At 34.5% G+C, this 19,456-nt stretch overlaps 4 protein-coding genes and 1 pseudogene across 5 annotated transcripts; 3 read left to right on the top strand and 2 right to left on the bottom strand.

Moving 5' to 3' along the window:
* The first annotated feature begins 139 nt into the window (after positions 1–139).
* LOC116294635 (frataxin, mitochondrial) lies at positions 140–1,750 on the top strand. The gene is made up of 6 exons (XM_031702273.2): positions 140–303; positions 386–435; positions 518–644; positions 758–785; positions 1,261–1,330; positions 1,458–1,750. The coding sequence occupies exons 1-6, from the start codon at positions 160–162 to the stop codon at positions 1,615–1,617; spliced, it is 579 nt and encodes a 192-aa protein (XP_031558133.1). The 5' UTR covers positions 140–159; the 3' UTR covers positions 1,618–1,750.
* Positions 1,309–2,770, bottom strand: LOC148914196 (nucleotide triphosphate diphosphatase NUDT15-like). The gene is made up of 3 exons (XM_089025622.1): positions 2,591–2,770; positions 2,047–2,246; positions 1,309–1,919 (listed from the first exon to the last, which is right to left on the bottom strand). The coding sequence occupies exons 1-3, from the start codon at positions 2,740–2,742 to the stop codon at positions 1,768–1,770; spliced, it is 504 nt and encodes a 167-aa protein (XP_088881748.1). The 5' UTR covers positions 2,743–2,770; the 3' UTR covers positions 1,309–1,767.
* A 79-nt stretch (positions 2,771–2,849) lies between these two features.
* On the top strand, positions 2,850–6,213 carry LOC148914195 (dynein axonemal assembly factor 4-like). Its single transcript, XM_089025618.1, has 9 exons — positions 2,850–3,080; positions 3,148–3,432; positions 3,506–3,839; positions 3,926–4,050; positions 4,125–4,234; positions 4,311–4,391; positions 4,633–4,705; positions 5,250–5,355; positions 6,095–6,213. The coding sequence occupies exons 1-9, from the start codon at positions 2,958–2,960 to the stop codon at positions 6,199–6,201; spliced, it is 1,344 nt and encodes a 447-aa protein (XP_088881744.1). The 5' UTR covers positions 2,850–2,957; the 3' UTR covers positions 6,202–6,213.
* LOC148914194 (heterogeneous nuclear ribonucleoprotein K-like) lies at positions 6,210–13,002 on the bottom strand. The gene is made up of 16 exons (XM_089025619.1): positions 12,916–13,002; positions 11,977–12,082; positions 11,484–11,608; positions 11,395–11,418; positions 11,133–11,165; positions 10,672–10,715; positions 10,244–10,316; positions 9,695–9,805; positions 9,121–9,193; positions 8,224–8,279; positions 7,854–8,126; positions 7,746–7,776; positions 7,588–7,667; positions 6,947–6,996; positions 6,726–6,845; positions 6,210–6,656 (listed from the first exon to the last, which is right to left on the bottom strand). Exons 2-16 carry the CDS (start codon positions 12,062–12,064, stop codon positions 6,626–6,628), a joined length of 1,212 nt encoding a protein of 403 aa, XP_088881745.1. The 5' UTR covers positions 12,065–12,082; positions 12,916–13,002; the 3' UTR covers positions 6,210–6,625.
* A 71-nt stretch (positions 13,003–13,073) lies between these two features.
* Positions 13,074–19,078, top strand: LOC148914193 (3-hydroxy-3-methylglutaryl-coenzyme A reductase-like; annotated as a pseudogene). The gene is made up of 17 exons (XR_016119135.1): positions 13,074–13,305; positions 13,481–13,600; positions 13,700–13,787; positions 14,266–14,349; positions 14,438–14,650; positions 15,203–15,319; positions 15,533–15,546; positions 15,979–16,002; positions 16,700–16,849; positions 17,365–17,423; positions 17,612–17,647; positions 17,711–17,863; positions 17,949–18,034; positions 18,109–18,214; positions 18,295–18,366; positions 18,720–18,736; positions 18,964–19,078. The product of XR_016119135.1 is annotated as a 3-hydroxy-3-methylglutaryl-coenzyme A reductase-like (transcript).
* Positions 19,079–19,456: the final 378 nt, after the last annotated feature.

The following is a 19,456-nucleotide window of genomic DNA, read 5'->3' as shown; positions in this document are numbered from 1 at the left end:
TAGCAATATTTTAATAATTTCAAATGTTATGTTTCAAATGTTTCAAGTCTTCAAAATATGAAAAAAGCTTTTATCGAGTTTAGCTAGCCTTGGATTACCTGTGGTTTATGTTCAAGGAATGCCTGCCTGTTTCCGTGTTCTCTGTAATATAGTGATGCAATGATGATGTTGAGAAGTACGAAGAATTGGTACATAAAAAATAACGCTGGCTTGAGAGCCATTTACACAGCTATGTGTAGGAAAAGTTACTTAAATAACAATATTAAAAAAATATCTATAAAATACAGTCAACAAAATGTTAAGGTTTGTAAGAATTTAAACTCTGGAAAATTGCATATCTCACATTTTCATCGCCCTGTTAACATTGTTTTTTTTTTGTTTTCAGAACATCGCTAGTTTTCAGTCAATAGTATCATTTACTAGAAGTCTTACAGGGTATTAAGAGATTATCAAACTTTCACCCTGTATCAGTCTACCTTTTTAGCCTTATATCTAACTTTATCTATTGTGTTTTAAGTTTCCAGAATGTCTTGTCTTTTCACAACGTCACAGATGAAACACTTGAAGGTTTATCAGACTTTTTCGATGATCTGAGTGATCATTATATCTTACCGTCCCTTGATGACTATGATGTACAGTTTGGGGTAATAGTATACTATACTTATATATCAATGCCCTATGTATTAGACCATCTGCATGACCAATCCTAATCAAATTATCAACTAGTGATTTGATGATTTAAAACTTTTCATTGCAGGATGGAGTTCTAACAGTCAAGTTTGGAGGTATAGAATGAAGCTTTTTTTTTGAACATTTTAGGAGCAAGTTGACAAGGGCACTGCCTGTTACCACTGATTTTATTGCTACACACCCATGACCAAAAGAAGTCAAGACTTTGATGCTAGCAATAATCTTCTGTCAATCAATTATCAAACATGCTGATTGCAGCTTTTTTAATGTTTGAAAACCAAGTGCAAAGTACAAAATGCAAGGTGGTGCATAGTTATGAAATTGATGGTCAGCAAGAAGTCCATAGTTTGATTCCTGTGATCTAACCCACTTTTTTTAATGTAGTCTCTTTAATCCATGTAGCTTCAGCTATGAATTTATATTCTTAAAACAGAGCATTGATGGGGAGAGACGGAGTAGCTCCCTGTAAGATTAGCTTATAGCGGAGGCAACACTGATATCAAATAACTAAGGCCTTTGCCTTTACTTAAAGAAAGTCAGTAACAAAACATATTTTCTTTCATGTGTCAGGAGAAGTTGGTACTTATGTTATTAACAAACAAACTCCAAACCAACAAATTTGGCTGTCATCTCCCAAAAGGTAGGGAAAGACAGGTTTCAAATTTTTAATTTTTGAGCAACAATTATACAATTATAAAGGAAATTATTTTTTTCATACAAATATTATATGGCAATATGCACTATTTAACTCTGGTTTTTACCAACAGTGGGCCTAAAAGATATGATTTTGTTGGTAATAAATGGGTTTACAAGCGTGACCAGGTATCTCTCCATGAACTGTTGTCCAGAGAAATGTCCAACATTACAGGCCAAGATGTAGATCTTACACATCTTCCATATGGCGGGATGACATCAACTAAAGACTAATTTGTCATTATTTTAATTAATCAATTGACAAAGACCATTAAGCAATGACTGTCTATTTTATATTTTATCTTTATGTATGGATAACATAGTTGTAGCTGATGTTGGAGTGCAATAAACAAAGTTCTATCATTTTTGCACATTAGTTCATCATTACTTTGTTTCACATTTCTTGAATAAAGAAGAGTTTTTATGACCATACATATCATCTTCAAAAGGATCATAGCCTTGTTGTCTTGCTTTTTTCAATGGATCAAAAAGTGGAGATGGAAAAGTACTGGAATGCCATTCACACCAACCCCATCCTGTGAGAAATACCTGATATTATTTATATTATAAAAATAGTGTCTTGGAATAGCTATTTCTAGTTTTCAAAAAAGTTTATCAGGTCACTCCCCTAAAATGGTTAAATGAAACAAAACCAACAAATACCTTCACATTTTTCTGGTTCTTTGTTCATAGGTTCTGTTACTTGACTCTTTCTATCCACCTCAGCCTTCATAAATATTGTTATATAGTGGTAATCCTCTTCCTTCAAAACTGAGTTAACCACTGTACCAAATGATATGTTTGTGATACATAATCCAGTTTCTTCTAATGTTTCTCGTGATGCACAATCATGCCATTCTTCACTATTCAAAGGAAAGAGAAAAATTAATATTAATCCCTGCCTTTTAGTGATTTATTGCTCTTAGAGTTCCTGCAATAAACCCATGATAATATATCAATATTTGGCATTAAATGCTACTAAGGAACGGTTCATTATTTTATCAGGGAAAGTGGTGGGGATATTTTTGGGGGGAGGGGGTCATTAAACATATGTGGATCAACAGTGGGTGAAATTTTTCTTTTGTATTCCTTTCTCGCTAAATCACTAATGTTCTAATATCGTATGACAGAGAGGGATCAGATTTCTTGCCAAGCGAATCTAACTGCCCTTTCCTCCTGATAAATGATGAATGGTGCTCAATTATACCTGAATTCTAAATGTCCTCCAGGTAGACCATATGTTCCACTACCCGATGATCCTTTCCTTTTACCAATCAGGACACATCCTGGATGATCAGGACTAGTTATAAATACCCCAACACCGACCCCAACCCTTAATGTGTGTTCCTTCTTGTTCATTTTATTTACCGCGAATATTGCGCCAAAACTTGTGGTGCCCAGTATCTTCTCTATATCAGTGAAGAGTAAGAATGAGTTCCACTTGGTTACGAAAGGAACGCCTGTAAGTTGTCAAGAAACGGACAAGAACAAAAAACAGCTGAAAAACTCGTAGGAAAATACGTGTTTATTCGTAATTCCTAGCGAGAAAATATACTTATTTTCTTTAATCGAAAATGCCACTTCTTGTAAAGGATTATTTGTGGGAAGAAACAGACTTATCAGTGATCATCACTGTACCACTAAAAGGAGCTCAATTCAACAAGCTCGACATCTTCTCCACTGAAGAATATATAAAGGTAACATCGATTAATATGTTCATTTATATTTTTCAATCGTTCATAATAATCATGTCCTTGGTTTTAGGTCAGCTATCCTCCATACTTGTTCGAGTGTTTCTTGTTTGCTCCAGTAGAAGATGTGAAGGGAAAAGCGACTGTTGGTAATGGAGCCGTGGTATTTAGTCTCATTAAGAAAGAAGCAGGAATATGGAGTAGTTTGCAAGCACCTCAAGCCGAAGATAAGGAATTCAAGAAAAGAAAAAGAGATGAAGCCATACAGATGGCACACGAAAGAGCTCTGGAAATAGCAAGAATCAAAGAAAATGAAAAGAGAGAACAAGAAAGATATGCTTTAAAGCAACAGATGAAGGTATTGACATGATACACAAACAATAATTCTTGGCTGTACGTTTTCAATTAATTTGTTTTTAATATTAAATTAGATAGAGGAAGATGAAAGAAATAGAGTTGAAGCAGTTAAAGAGCAAGAAAGAAAAAAAGCAGCAAAAGCTATTGAAAAGTTGAACAAGCCTTACCAAAAGTCTGTAAAAGCATCATTAAAAGGTCTTGATAGTGATGATGATGAAAATGACAATGACAATGACTATAAAATCATCAGCATGGAAGAGACAGAAGGCAGAGAAACCAAAGAAAGTATCAAAGACAATACAATTTTAAATAAAAACATCAGCAAAAGCAGTCGTAATTCAAATTTATCTTCTCATTCAATATTAACTTCACCCACATCAACAACAAAGAAATATCAGCCACCTAAAGGTAATCTACGATTATACCAAAGTGATTTTTTTAAAAAGGATTTTATAGCATATGTTTTTCCTTATTTCTAATGCATCAATTTTCAGGCAGTAAGGAAGAACTTTTTGAACCTTTGCCAGCACCAAGGGAAGCAGGTTGTATTCAAGTGTCATTTACTCCAAGATCATTCAAAACTGCTGCCAGAGAATCAAAGGCTCCTGAAGAAGAAGAGGTATTTCATGGACTGGATTTAGGTCCTGATAGGAGTTGAGAAGGTCAAAACTTTTATTCTTTCTCTTTGGATAGTGGTTAAAGAAGGTTGCAGAAGCCAGTCGCAACAAAAAATCACTGAAAGACAACCCAGATGCAGTGGATATGGAAGAAATGAATCCTCTTTGGCTGAAGGAAAAGGGAATGTAAGTAGTTAAAAATACCATTAACAGATCTTTTCTCAGTTGAGTAATTTTCATGGTTATTTTTACTCTCTTTCAGAGGATTTTATAAGGCAGAAAACTATGTTGCAGCAATTAATGCTTTTACTGCAGCTATCGTTCTAGATGGAAACATACCTTCGTATCCTTATGTAACTAATAAGCACGCAAGTGACATTATGAGAAACTTGAATGCTATGCAACATGCATTTTACCATTTTTGCCCATAATAAAGCTTAATGGCATTAAATTGCAGGTTTCATATTTATTTTACTGGGAAATTTATTCTTATCAAAACCAAATACCACCACCAAAATCATCCAAATTGAAATAAAATCCTCCTTAATTTAATTCAATCTAATAAACCCTTAACACATCATTAGTTTGTATTCTAATCGTGCTGCTTGTCATCTGCACATGAAGCAGTATAGAGAGTGTATACAAGACTGTACTTGTGTGAGTAATCAGAATTGAGTTTGCAATAGAGTGATTTTACTTAATCCTTGAAAGAAAAATTACCTGGAAATAAGATCTATGTAATGTTTAATAAACGAGCAGGAGTGTTTTATCGGGTATAAAACACGAGGCGCAGCCGAGTGGTTTTAGACCCGATAAAACACGATCTGCGAGATTATTGAACGGCTTAGAAAACTTATGATGTTTGTTCTCATTGTGTACCGATTTTTTTACGAAATGAACCAAGTTTGATAGAGAAAATCCAAGTTAAAGTTTATGCAAATGAAGACGAATCTTTATCAGATATAAAATCACCTTCATGGTCATGATTTCTATTGTTTTCTTCATGAATTATTAATGAGTTTTCTAATAATAATTATTGACTGTTTCACAAGTAAAACCACTCTATACATACATGTATAGTGGATTATATAGTCCAATATACCTAATGCAAAAAATAGTGCAAAATCTATTGTATAAATTGCACTATTTAGCAGTAATTCACTATTTAGCAGTCCTTTTTCATGGGTTCATCTTTTAACAGGCTCTGGACCTACTAACTCCACCAGTACAAGCCAATGCATCCTCTAGATGTAAAGCATACATAAGGAGGGGAACAGCATTTTTTCATTTCAATGAGTATGCTGAAGGTAAATTTTAAAATGTATAAAAGCAAATAAATACACAAAAGATGTTTCAAAATAATGAATCTAAAACAATATACAGTGCATATTAGAGTAAAGTCACTAGAGTGATAAACCTATGGCAACAAACTTCGGAACTTCAGAATGAAATTCCAGCGTGCTCTTTGAAATTCCTAACATCTTGAATTCAGAAACTCGTAGGAAATACTTTTCAAGTTTAATTTCCAAGTTATCACAATACAAGATATTTATCTTTTTGACCTGTTTTGATGAGTTATGGAACATTTGAGGTTTTTTAAGATACAATTTCAGCAACATTTTGAAATAAAGATGTAAACAGTTCACGGTTCACTAAACTTTGTTCACTTGAAGTTCCGAAATTTGTTGACAAGTTGGGAACTTCCAAACGAACTTCCCAACCCGCCGCGGTAAAGTAATGTGAAATGCACTGTAACGCATAATGTGTTATAGCAGTTATTAGCGGTACAATATTAAAGTATTCAGTGAACGTTTGACTGTTTTATCACTTTGATTATTTCGCTAACATTCACTTCACAGGTTTATGAAAATCACTCTACACTCATGAATAGATAATATCATTGGTAGACCCTAATTCCATTGGTTTCTTTTGTGTCTATTTGACTAATGCACGTAGACGGACCTTTTTTATTTCACAGGTTAAATGCCTTCACTCATACTGTTAAGTCCTAATTTACATAATCTCTTTATTGTATTGGAATTTCAGCCCTTCGAGATTATGAAGAAGGACTCAAACTTGATCCCAAAAATGAAAGCTTGACAGCAGATGCTAAAAGAATATGTAGTATTATTCAAGGAACACCAATAAAATGAATCAACCAGTCAGTCATCAATTTCTTTAATATTGTCAAAATTACGTACATTTCAAAGGTTTAGAAATAAACAAGGGACCCTTTTTCCCTAAGGATTACTTTGATCCTTTATTTGAACTCTAATCTATGAAATAGTTTACATGTTTTAGTATCAATAAAATGAATAACATAAAACTTTGTGTTGCTTAACTGAGTAAAAACATGCTGTTAAACAGGTATCTAACTATGTATCTATTGAAACCTCTAACTGATTTGAGTACTAATTGAATAAACAATTACCATCGTAAGTATGAACAGTGTAATCTCTACAAAATAATCTTATGTTTGTCTACTAGTTACAAGGGGAAAACATACATAATGTATATATATATTGTTAATGTAGGCCTTTCTACAGTGGTTCATTCAGTACATGTCAAAAAATCCCATTAGAACTTCTTTCCTGAAAACTGTCGAACACTGAAAATTGAGCACACATAAGATTAGTAAATGAGAAGGAGACTTAGCAAGTTAACATTATCGAGTTACCTTTGTTGCAGCAAGTATTGTGCATAATTGATTTCATCTTGTGTGCCAGTGATGGTTATAATTCTATCATCAGCTCCAGGCAATGGGTCATCTATCTTTATCGTGGCTCTGCATTTGTTTCTGTGGTTCATGATTTAGGGTTTTCAAATGTTAATAGTGTTACAGTATGTGATTTGATACTGATGTGAAGTGATACAAGTGGCTTTACATAATTATAATACCTGATGCTTCTTATTCTCTCTCCTCCTTTTCCAATAATAGAACCAGCAAGCTAAAAACAACAAATAACCGTTATGCCAGAATATACAGTAATTCAATAAACCTTGTCACTGACCAGCTTCAACCTATGTGAATGGGCCTAAATGGAGTAGAAATCACTGTTAACCTGAGGCATATCTAATTTGATATTCAGTCTAACAATGCTTTCTTTCGGTCCAGCCTAGGCTTATGGCAATAGCAACTTTTTTAAATGGACTTTATGCTTTAAGGTCTTCATTTAAGTAGTAGAATGGAATGATATATTTGAATTTGCTTTTAAACACCGAATCAATAGGTTTGATTCCATGAGATAGAAGTACATAATAAATAATAATGCGATTAACAGTTGTAAACACAGAGTGGCTCTTCTTCCACTGGATTCCAATTGGAATTTAGAATTTGTTTTTAGCGGAGGGAGGAAAGCCTGAGAACCCAGAAAACCTGGAAAACCCTGGAAGCACAGGAGAGAACCAACAAGCAACTCTACTCACAACACCGAGCTCAATGGGACTCTCACCCGGGTCGCATTGGTGAGAGGCAAGCACTCTCACCGCTACACCACCCATGATTCCCAAATAATATGAATAGGTTGTAAAAGCCTTACATCTTTAGGGATAGTAACTTGTGTTGATGTAGTGGGCTGATCTCCTGACCCTTGACCTTGATTCCATTGATTCATCCCTCCTAAATGAAACAAGAATATGTTGAAAAATACCAAGTATAAGAAATATATGAAAACAATGGTATGAGCCAAGTTATTACCTCCAAAGTTTGAGCCTTCATTAAATCCTCCCTAAAAAAGAAATAAAATAAAAATATTAAGCTATTTTGAGAGAGAAAATTTTATAAACAGAAATCAAGTAAACTTACAATGTCCTGTGAGAAATCGCCACTGCCACCAAACATGCCTCCTTGTCCACCTCCTGCACTGAATCCTCCTCTTCCTCCTCTTCCTCCTCTACCACTTCTATTCATTGAGCCTCTACCACCTCCTCTTGAACCACCTCGAACATTTCTACCTTGGCCTCCACGGCCACCCATAGCTCCACCCCGTCCATCTGGTCCATCATATCCATAGCCCCAGTCATCATATCCACCCTGCATCGATGGATCATACAGAATGACCTGTCCTTTAAGTGGAGTCTAAAACAATCAGAAAAAATAAAATAAAAGTAAATATTCCCATTCATCTATAGTTTATTCAATCACTATGCCAAGTACAATAAAAATATATTCCTACCGATTCCAGAGTCTCATAAATAATCTCTACACATTTAACAACTGTGTCTATGGTCCCTGTGAAAACAAAAACAATTTATACAACACAAAACATAATATTGTATATTATGCAGCCATTCACCATCTAAGCCAAGTGAAGGGACCAAGAATTTTAATCACTACACTGTGGGATTAATGGGTAGGAAAAAATATGTTTAAAATGGCATGTCTAAAAATCAGTTTACTGAGCAGTTTACCATGGATATTGTAAGGTAATTGATTGACATTTAGCACTGACTGGCATAGCCTCCTACACAGATGTTCTTTGGTTCTATCCCCACAAAAATGTCTGCTTACTTCAGCAGAACATCACATTCCAATGGTTATCATAGGTCAATCAAAATTGGCTTACATGTATTGTTTGTTGAGGATCCAATCAAAAACCTTGATAGAAATACCAACACCAAAGGATTGTGGCATTCTGTTAAATTTTATTGCTATATTTCCAGAAAAGGTCACGACAATATGATTCTTGGATTCTCTTATATTTAAAAGACTGAAACTTAGTGGCAGGTTTTGATAAATGAGCGTCTTATTGTAACAAGTGGGAAGGTTTACAAAAATGTATTGTATCTGATTCATGGAAACTTCAATTGCTTGTTTCTGATAAGAACTTAAATCGTTAATTTTAAAAGATTCTCAAAGTCAGTCTAGATTGACCAATCAGCATTAACCTTGACAATTATTTTAAAATGTTCATGTTGAATGACAGGCAGGCAGATGTTTGTGGCGATGGAAATGTTGAATGAGCGACCATAAGAACTTCTGCGTAGGAGGCTATGACTTGCTCAGCAAAACATGTTTCACACCTAAAAATGCTTGATAACATTCTGTGTATACTTATCATCATCAATTTTACCTGTGATTGCCACAACCCTTTCGGTTGAGTTTGGAAGGCAATCTGAGAAAACCTTGATGTTGGCTCCTGATTGCTGTGGATCAATAAGAGTAAATGATAAATATGCCTATCATTAGACCTATTTACTGTTTGTAAAAATAACAGAAACATTTGTAATTATGTCCAGTTAGCTATTAGTTAGTATAGCTTGCACCTTATTATGACGAAATGCATTATTGAAACATTTTCATTGTCCTAGACTCATGGTCTATTGCTGGTTTTTAATTATTCCCAAGGGGGTGAAATAACAGAAGATGCCGTGGCCATATTTATGACAAAAGAATTTATTGAAAATTCTTTTGTTAAATTCAACCAAGATGGCAACTATAACGTGATGTGCAAACAAAGAATTATCAAAATTCTCAAGGTACAGTATTCTTTTATAACCTTTAGTGATTATACATATATTTTTCTCTCTCTCTCTTTTTTTTTGCATTTTTTGTAGTTTCTCTTGCATTAAGGGCCATGCCCATAAGTTTGGAAAGCCAGAATAAACCATCATTATTATTATAATATCATGCTTGGCAACACTCACTTCACGTATTTCTTTGATTTTGTATCCTGCTCTACCAATAATACTTCCCACTTGAGATCGTTGAACAAGAAGTTGTATATCATGTGTTGGGTTACCACCACCACGGGAATGCTGTAACATAAACAGATCATATCAACACTATTCAAGATACTAGAGGTAGGTGTGTTGTCAACAAAGCAGTAGTTTTATCCTCTGTCATCTTTAATGTAGCTCTTGTCACATAAATTGAGTTTGCTTGTTGCCTTGTTCTCTCCTATACTAAGAAGGTTTTCTCACGAATTTTCCGGAATCATCCCTCCATCAAAATTAATGTGGGAGTTGAGCGTCGTGTGCATATAGAACATTGAATGTAGTGGTAATGTGTGTGTGAGTGAAAGTGTCTCCAATTAGTGTAAAAGAGCTAGAACGACTAGACACTATATTAGCAAGTTAAAGAAAATGCTAACTTCACTCCAAATTATTTTGGAGTCACCTCGAATTTTAGCTAAAGAAAGTACTCACATAAACAATACCATGTTGAAACAGAAAGTTTTTTATAACATTCCTTACCTCTCCAATTTTTGGTACACATTCTCCCAAAATGGCCAAAGCAGTGTTTGTTGATGCAGTAATAGTAAGAACACTAAGATAATAGTAACATATAATAAGTAAAAAAACTGTTATGAGGCAAGGTAGAAACAGAAAGTCTAAATACAGATAATAGGAACTGGACACAAGATCTAGCAACTCTCACAAAAATGTATTCCATTGGAAAATTATGGTGAAAATACACTGTCAGCATCTATTTCTAACAATCAAACCAAGTCAAATTGAAGAAAAAACATTCAAATGACACTTGAGAATCAGTGATAATTTGACAGAACTTCATTCTTAAAACACATCAGTTTCAAAAACTAAATACAAACTCAACAAAAATGCAATGAAACAGACAAACATACTACATGGAAGTACTGAGTGAAGTGAGGTTTGGGACATACCGCTCTGAGTAATTGGTGTCGGGAACATTGACCACGGCATTGTACTTTTAGATGAGGATAGTTGTTTGGGTCATTCATAGTCAGGGTCACCAAGGGCCGGGCGATTGGACGGGCAAACAAACGGGCGGGCAATGGGTGTGTAGCAAGGGTCAGGGTGAGAAGGAATAAAAGGGAATGACAAAGAATAAATTTAGCTACAGGAATCAAAGATAACCATTATTATTAAATATTATGCATTATCCTTAATATAATGTGTGCAATACTATATGTAAGTTAACAATTTTTTTCTAATCTAACCAATCTAAAAAAATGTAAAAATGTAAATTATAATTCAAAGAAAGTTAAAAAACATTTTGAATGATAAATTGAAATTAAACAAGTATTCAATTCTATATGTTTAAGACTAAAAAACTGACTAAAAAAATGAATAAATAAATAGTATAGAAAATGTTTTTTCTTACCTCAGATCTTAGGCGCTTAATGTTGGAACCTGACTATAAAATTGAAAGGAAATATTTGAAAACCTGTAACTTGTTTATTACCACTTATAGGGATTATACTTCTAGACAATCGATAAATAATATGCAATATTAGCTAGGCCTTTGGTATACCATCATAAATGTTCAAACTTATCAGGCACTTTAGTGTAGATTACTAAATAATATTTTTAAATATTCATATCTAAATTATTCAAAACTTTTCCATTATACTTCGCTCTCTTACCTTTCCAATAATACCACCAGCATCCTATAGAGACAAACACAATGTTAGTAACAAGCATAGTAAAATATAAAATGACAAGTCAATAATACCTTGCTTTGTAGAAGTATTCTTATAGTTGTTTCTCCATCTGGTCCTCCACTTTGTTTAAACCTTTTGTTATTACCATTGTAATCACCTTCAGCAAAACGCTTAAGGCTTCCACTTTGATCTCCTCCTATTACATGAGAAATATTATCATTTAGTACACACACTTTATAAAAATGGCATAAAATTACATTTTGGCTTGACAATGTGAAGAGTATCTATACAAGTTGAAAAGTTGTCACTTATTCACAACCTTTATAATGTAATGTCTTTGCAGATATCAATCATTGCAAGGGACCGACCATTTATTATGTTGCAGGGTGGGGGTTCTGGGGAAAAAGAAACTCTAACCCCAAAAATATATGTCAATTATATTGATCCCTCTTCTTCCTTATTTAGTAAGCTCAGTTCAGAGCCAGTATTTTGAAATTACGAGCCCCCCTTCCCCCTACAATGTAATGAACAATTGGCAAATAAGGAATATTAATGTACTATTACCTTCACTGGTACCCTCATCATATTGAGAGTTGGGTTGAAGTTCTTCCTGTTTTATGTAACCTTGATTTGGTTGCTGTTGTTGCTCCATGTCTGTATGTTTTTCAGTCTATAATAAAAATGTTACAGGTGTAGTTTTGAGATCCAAAAAAATCTTTACAGGAGTCATAACATATTTATTATTTCGAATTTTCTAATATTGATACAATGTTTCTGTTAAAAAGCAGGTTGTTTAAAATGTGCTGTCATTCAAGGTTTTAGCTTAACACAAAGGGAAACTGCGGTTTTAATGCTAAATAAACATCTACCACCATCAATCGAAGGATTCATTACCTATATCTTCAACAATAAATAAAGCTTATTTGCCCTACTATTAAATAAAGAAGAATGGTTTATGTTTTACCGAGATTATCCAGTGATAATCTGAATGCTGCATGACAGAACCTTTTTTGACCTTACTGCTAGAGCATTTGGTGACCAAAAATAATTTTTCGCATCTAAATCGAATTCCGTCGACCATTTAATGGAATTTCGGCTTGTGGAACACGATCAAGTGATGAAGTATGATATGAATGTCGGGTGTTTAGCTCCTGTGTTGATCTTGAACCCCTTGATACAGAGTGCACGTAGATAAGATATGACTCAATTTATTAACCCTTATTTAAAGAATTAATGATATCTAACGGTAGGAAAATCAATAAATCATACCGAAGAAAGGTAAAAACTTATGAAACAAGAGACAATGTCGCGAAACGAAACAGGACTTCCATGTTTAACATGTTTGGTAGTGTTGAAGAAAAATCCGTAAAAAACAAATCACAAATAAAGGATAAACGCTTATTATGCGATTCCTTACACAGTAAACTTATTTCTATATGCTTTAGTGGTATTATTTGGCATGGTTTGTGGTTCAAATAAGGCAAAAAAATAAGTTTTTTTTACCTTGTTAAGCGTCTTCTTTGCTTTCTTCCTGCAGTGAACCACGAGTCATCCAAGCCGCAGCTTACACAGGACTATGGGTAACGTGATGAGAGGGGACTGAGACTAGCATTACGTCATAGTTGAGGTTTGCAAGGACACCTGGGATGTGTTGCGTCACTCACTTACTTAGTAACCTCTCGATCGATTACACGAAGATTGAACCATAACTAAAAACTGCTATGAAAACTACTGGAATTACGAGCTTATTTTACACACACGGCTTTTTATGTGCCTCTCATCCTGTAGAGATACTACTACTGTGTATAACTGGCACAGTCTGTCTGCTAACTCTTAATATTTATGATGCTACACACGCTCAAGATTCGCTTGTTTCTGCAGTCACCAAGCAGAATAAGGTTCGTACAAGATACAAACATGTAAAGGGTTTTGAGCATGTTGAGAGATTTAGACGATTCGAATACTCCTTTTATCTCTTATCAAGTGCTTTTGTTGGGTATCAAATCTAAAGTAAGAACAATAGATTAGTAAGACTTTGACTCATTTGCTTAAGGATGTTATTGTTTACAGAATCACTTCCCTGTCAGCATTCATGTTCAGATCAGCGCCACAAGCTACTTCCTCGCTCTTCTGTGCGTATATTTACAGTGCAAAAAGATATTACATACTGGATCGACATATTTAGCTGGTAGGGACAAAATATAGATATATAATATCGCCTGTTACAAATTACATAGAAGAATATGTTATAGCTAGAAGGAGAATTCATGCTATTTTTCCATTCCAGTCATAGTTGGAATATTTCTGATATTTTCCTGTGCACTATATACATCCATCATTGGAAACATATTCAGAGGTGAACTATCTATTCTAAGGTAAGTTGATCAAGATGTTTAATTTTAAGACAAATAAGTTTGATCAATAAGGCTTGTTAGAGGGAACTACTAATCAAGATTCCTCAAGCACTTGAAATGTGATTTATATGACTGTGTAAATCTCACTGCAGGGGCATTGTTATGACACTGCAAGGCACTGCTGCAGTCCACTAAACCAATCTAATTATACAATAATTTAATCAATATTTAATTAATTAATGCCCAAAACAGGGGGCTAACAGACACATCAAGGTCAAAGCACTGCCGGACAAATCACATTGCATTACTGTACAAAAATCAGTGGATCAGATTATAGAAAATATCACAGTTGTGGCAAAGCAAGCATATGGCACTGAGCTTTTCACAGTAACATGAAAACAGACTGACAACTGAAAACAAACACACACTAAACATCAAGTTGTACTTCATGGAGCACAGCCTTAGATGAATTAATTATGAGTCTGTTGTTATATTACAGAGAGGCGATTCCTTTCTCTTTCTGTTAAGTGATTTTGTTACAGTCACTGATCTGACTAAATTTGCCCTCTTATCAACATCATGTGTGAGTATCATCATATAACATATACTTGCATTGATCAATATACTGGTATTCAAAACTTACTAACCGCTCTTTTCATTATTTTTTTTAGGAAGAGGCCACATCAAAAATAGCACAGGGTGTAGCTACATTAAGTCCATCTGTTACTTTAAATACTTTAGTTGGAGCTTTGGTAATTGGAGTTGGATCTCTCTCAGGAATACAGGAATTAGAAACAGCTAGTTACCTTGGTTGTCTTGCTCTAGTTACCCACTATATTATCTTTATGACCTTCCTTCCTGCATCTCTTTCTTTGTTTCTTGAGGTAATGTTATTATTATAAAGTAGATGTATCATAGACAGCATCACACAGAAACAAATCCCTGAGCATTATGCAAGTAGCCTCACATTCAAACCTTTTTGTGTGATAAGTAAAGCATATCTAGGAAGTGGGCTATTTTTGGGACATTAAACATTGGAGTACATCCTCTAAAAAACACCTATAATTTGGGGGAATAGAGGGTAGTGTAGCAGTAGTGCTCTTACCTCTGGGGTATTGGGTTCTAACACTTAGCATCACACATGAGTAGAGTTTTGTTACATCTCTCCTTTGATTCAAGGGTCTTTCTCCAATTTTCATTCCTCCTCAAAACTAAATATGCTAAAATTCCAATCCAATCTGGGATTTAAGCATACCCTGAATTATATTAGCCTGGAGGCTGTTTCAGGGTACCAATAAATTCTGATGCTTTGCCTTGTTGGAATTGATTGTATTGATGCTGGATATAAAGTGGAAGACTCTGTTAACCAGTATGTCTGAAACTTTTTCTTATAAATCAAGTGATGAAGTCATTAATATACTTGCTTTGATTGAAAGTTGTGTAACAGAGGTCAAAATCAACCGGCATGGCTGTTAGATTCATCCATTGATCTTGATGTGGAGGAGCACCAACAAAAATCAAATCCGTTATTACAGCATGTTAAGATAATTATGGTAAGCAGCTATGCTGAACTAGGTTGTGAATCTAGATTAATTATAGTATTAAAGATCTAAATTATAATTGATCAATACCCTTATCAGTCACTGCAGAAGATGGTCAGATGAGCGAAACATTCTAAACTCGTAAAAGAACAAATTTTTTCTAGTTGTTTCTTACTACAACTGTGTGCCAAAATTGTTATACTGAAAAACCTTTTGTTTTAACAGTCTGCAGGTTTGTTGTATGTTCATCAATGTACAGCCGGTTAATAGTCAGTACTGATTCAGAGAATAATACCAATTATAAAACAAGTGGTTCACCACTGCCAGTAGTATTTCAAGGTACAGTATACCTGAATGTTAAATCAGCTGTAGTGGGATTAAGAGTTATCAGATTGGTCAATAAATATTATTAATAAATATTATCCGTCGGCTTTCATTTATAGCAGTTGAATTGCAACTGAAGGTTTACTGACGTTAAATGTATTGGTTCCAGTACTTTACCTTTACCTTTATTACATTTCCACAATGAATGATGTTTTTTTCATTTTTTCTACCATGTCATAAACTTCAGAACTTTTTGATTTTCAAATCATCAATTAATGATATAATTATTAATTATCTCATGTTGCAACAATTTGGTGACAAAATATTCTGGCATTGATTTTTTTTAGGTTTTTGGCAGGCATGCAGAGGAGGTAAGTAGAACAACAGTATTTAAAAAAGTAGTCTCAATAGTCTCACAGAACTTCACCTGCTCAAACAGCCAATCATGTCTCTTGAATTTGAATTATTTTCCCAGGAAAGCTACTGTAAAGGAATAAAGTGTGAAATCTGTTTGTTTTAATTATCCTGTTCTTCAACCAAAATGTTTCATTTTTCAGGCTTTTAGACTAATGTCCTAAACGTCCATTTTCAGGTCATAAGAAGTACAAAAAAAGTATGTTTTTTTTTAGAAGTTAATGATTTTCTTATTTGTTTGTAACAGGTTGTAGCATTTGTATTAGCTTTATTAGTAGCTGCAAAGTACTTGTATCTTGAAAAAATGAATCAAGAGTGCTGATTGATACAACATCAGAAGTGTCATCTTCATACAATGTAAAGGAAGCAAAAAAAAAGACAGATTAGTTATTGGAGTTAAAAGCAAAAGAAAAGGATAAGAAAGAGCTACATATACCTGTGGTGATGATGATTCCATTGATGAAGAAATAACTGAAATGCTAGATGAAAACACACAAACATCAGAGCAGTGTTTAGTAACAAAAAACATTGAAAGCGACACTGGAAGATACAATGGAAGATACAATGGATACTAAAAAATCACCCAAAGAACCAATCATTTTCATTCACTCATCATATACCAAAATGGAAACGATGTCATTCTTTCAATGATAGCTTGAGAGTCACTGTAAACGATAACCCCCCTAGATGTGTAACTGCCTTGGAGAAAAGCAATAACAGCAAAGATAACTTGAACTTCAATATTCCATCAGTTATAGTAAGCGAGCACCAAGATCTGTTTGAGAAACCTGTCATGTCTGGATTGTATTGAAAGTGCTGGTTCTGAAAGAAGGACTTGCAGAGATGGTGTAAGGACAGTAGGAGAGTGTAAGAAATAATGAAAGAACCAGTAAGTATTATGAAATTGGTCAAAAAACTGTGCTTTATTAGTGAATTTAGCATGGTTGCTGACCCAAACCACATGCAAACAGCCAAGAAGGTGTCAGAAAATGACACAGCTGTTTTTTTCTTATTTGACAAAACTTATAAAGCAGCTTTTTTTTTTACATGGTTCTTTAATTAGTTATATAGCATGAAGGAAGTGACACACACTTATCTACAGCCCGCTTCTCATCACACTTCTTTCTTGTTTTACGTCACTTTCAGCAGGCAACATTACTGAATGTTAGATCATATTTAAGCTCAAACCCCCTATCAACTTTGGGTGCAAATATAATGTATATACATGCTTATTTATATATTCTCATAAATTGGTTGTATGAGCCATCAAGCATATATCTTTATGTGTTTAACATTTATACTTTGATTCTTTCCTCAAGGATGGTATATTTTGATCTTACAGATGAAGAAGAAATATGTTCCTTAGTGGATGATAAAAGTTATTCCATTTTACCAACTTGAATCAGCTTTTAAATAATTTCCAGAGAGCAGTGCACATCAGGTTGGTTTGTTAACTTTTGTCTGGAATATAACATGTTTTGGCAACTGTAATCAATTATTACAAACCCTCCTTTCAGACGGAAAATCACATCTCATAAAAAACGAAGACCAGGATTACCTTATCAGGCCTCCCATATCAGCACTATGACTACAAATTAGTGAGTAATTTTCTTTTTGTTCAAGCATCCAAACGTTTTATTAACCCTTCTTCCCTTAGGTTTCAAGGAGCTTGCTGTGAAAATGTAATAGGATATATGCCAATCCCAGTGGGTGTGGCAGGAACCTCTCCACCTAATGGAAAAACATATTATGTACCCATAGGCAACGACAGAAGGTTTGCTTATGGCAAGTACTAATAGAGGATGTAGAGCACTAGCAGTAAGTGTTACAGGATATTGGTGAAACCAAAATACTACTATAGATAGCTTGTTGAATGATTACTGTTATGCTTGTGTTTATTTAGGGAAGTGGTGGTGTAAGAAGTTCTGTCATAGGGGATGGTATGACAAGAGGACCTGTGGTACGATTCCCTTCAGCCATGCAAGCAAGGTACTAACAGGTTATTTGTTTACTGGAGTAAATAGTGACTCCAATGTCTAACTATAATGTGTCTTGTCTTCTAGTGAGGTCAAGTTATGGTTAGAAGATCAACTGAATTTTGCAGCTATCAAAAAATCATTTGATAGCAACCAGCAGGCAAGTAACTACTGAGCCATGTGCTGTAGTTTTGCAATGAGTGCTGAAAACACTTGTGACTAAATAAAAGGGCTTTACAGGTTTGCCAGGTTAAAGTATCAAGTGTGCATTAGCTGGGACGGTTGTTGTTTGCAAGATTTGTTGCCACTACTGGTGATGCTATGGGAATGAATATGTTGTCCAAGGTATTATATATATTGTATAGTATTGTATTGTATAAGTATTTGATCATCTGGGTGGATGTAGTCCTGAGAAGGACTGTTTGATATGACTGACGTTTCAACAACAACCTGAGCGAAGTCATCTTCAGAGTTAAGTGAAGTATAAGTCAGATTGTTCATATTTAGAAACTGCCATATTACGATAAGCCTAATTACCTGGATTACCGTAGTCGCTGTTTCGTGTTGTGGTTGTTTTATTGTTTCTAACTAAGCCTATTATAGCGGAGCCAGTAACTAAGTGAGGCAGTATTAGATATGTTTTTTAAGCAGAAAAGTTGCCATTTAAGATTTCAAGCGTTTTTGTTTTCCTTTTCAAGGGTACTGAGAATGGCCCGTAAGAACTTCAGGACCATTTCCAAGCATGGAATATTAGCTTTAAGTGAAACTGACTGTACAACAAAAAGGCCCAGCCAGCAATAAATTGGATAGAAGGCCGAGGAAAATCATTAGTAGTGAAGCTATCGTGCCTGCCCATGTGGTTAAACCAAGGTAGCATTATTATCATACATGTTTTTGACGAGAGAAAAAAATCAATTAAAAATTATGGCTATTTTTTTTTAGGTATTTAAAAACCAGTGTATCAGCTTTGACAGAAACTGAATACCCAGCAAACACCTGGTTGGTTCAGCAATGGCAGGTGCTATTTGGTGGTTTTAATGCTCATGGCAGCAAATAGTGTTACTGCTTGTTGATTGCTCCTGGCAGGTAAATCACATAATAAGAGGTATTACTTGTAGAGTCTTTGGCAGCAGTTTATATATAGGTTCTTACGCTACAGGATCCTGCACAGAACTTAGGGCAAGCAAGCAGTACTGCATAACACGTATTAGAACCATGTGACCAAATCATCAGTATCTTTACATAAGGTAACGTGGATGGTTTAATGATCTAATAAAGTTAACATTTGTTTATCATCATATATTTTGTTTCATTGCACTATGCCTTCACTAGAAGTAGAACTGTTGTGGTGGAACATCCTAGCACCTCAGACATCCTGCTTACAGGTACAGATATTGCCATTAGCAAAACCCAATGTTTCCTAGAGTATGATATT

The sequence above is a fragment of the Actinia tenebrosa genome, unplaced genomic scaffold (assembly GCF_029948245.1).
Source record: "Actinia tenebrosa isolate PJP-AT-01 unplaced genomic scaffold, QUT_ActTen_1.0 PGA_scaffold0__85_contigs__length_37466705, whole genome shotgun sequence".
Classification (NCBI taxonomy): domain Eukaryota; kingdom Metazoa; phylum Cnidaria; class Anthozoa; order Actiniaria; family Actiniidae; genus Actinia; species Actinia tenebrosa.
The sequence above is the reverse complement of the archived record's forward strand: the minus strand, read 5'-3'. Positions and strand labels throughout refer to the sequence as shown.

Bases quoted from the DNA above. Each gene is read 5' to 3' on its own strand.
- LOC116294635 (XM_031702273.2), top strand. From the start codon at position 160: ATGATGATGTTGAGAAGTACGAAGAATTGGTACATAAAAAATAACGCT. The intron at 436-517 runs GTATTAAGAGAT...TTGTGTTTTAAG, and splicing joins TTTACTAGAAGTCTTACAGG to TTTCCAGAATGTCTTGTCTT. The intron at 1,331-1,457 runs GTAGGGAAAGAC...TTTTACCAACAG, and splicing joins TGGCTGTCATCTCCCAAAAG to TGGGCCTAAAAGATATGATT.
- LOC148914196 (XM_089025622.1), bottom strand. From the start codon at position 2,742: ATGAACAAGAAGGAACACACATTAAGGGTTGGGGTCGGTGTTGGGGTA. The intron at 2,247-2,590 runs GTATAATTGAGC...TCCTTTGAATAG, and splicing joins GGAGGACATTTAGAATTCAG to TGAAGAATGGCATGATTGTG. The intron at 1,920-2,046 runs GTATTTGTTGGT...TATTTCTCACAG, and splicing joins AGAACCAGAAAAATGTGAAG to GATGGGGTTGGTGTGAATGG.
- LOC148914195 (XM_089025618.1), top strand. From the start codon at position 2,958: ATGCCACTTCTTGTAAAGGATTATTTGTGGGAAGAAACAGACTTATCA. The intron at 4,051-4,124 runs GTATTTCATGGA...CTCTTTGGATAG, and splicing joins AGGCTCCTGAAGAAGAAGAG to TGGTTAAAGAAGGTTGCAGA. The intron at 5,356-6,094 runs GTAAATTTTAAA...TTGGAATTTCAG, and splicing joins TTTCAATGAGTATGCTGAAG to CCCTTCGAGATTATGAAGAA.
- LOC148914194 (XM_089025619.1), bottom strand. From the start codon at position 12,064: ATGGAGCAACAACAGCAACCAAATCAAGGTTACATAAAACAGGAAGAA. The intron at 8,280-9,120 runs GTAAAATTGATG...TTGTTTTCACAG, and splicing joins AAGGGTTGTGGCAATCACAG to GGACCATAGACACAGTTGTT. The intron at 6,657-6,725 runs GTAACTCGATAA...CTCAATTTTCAG, and splicing joins CAATACTTGCTGCAACAAAG to TGTTCGACAGTTTTCAGGAA.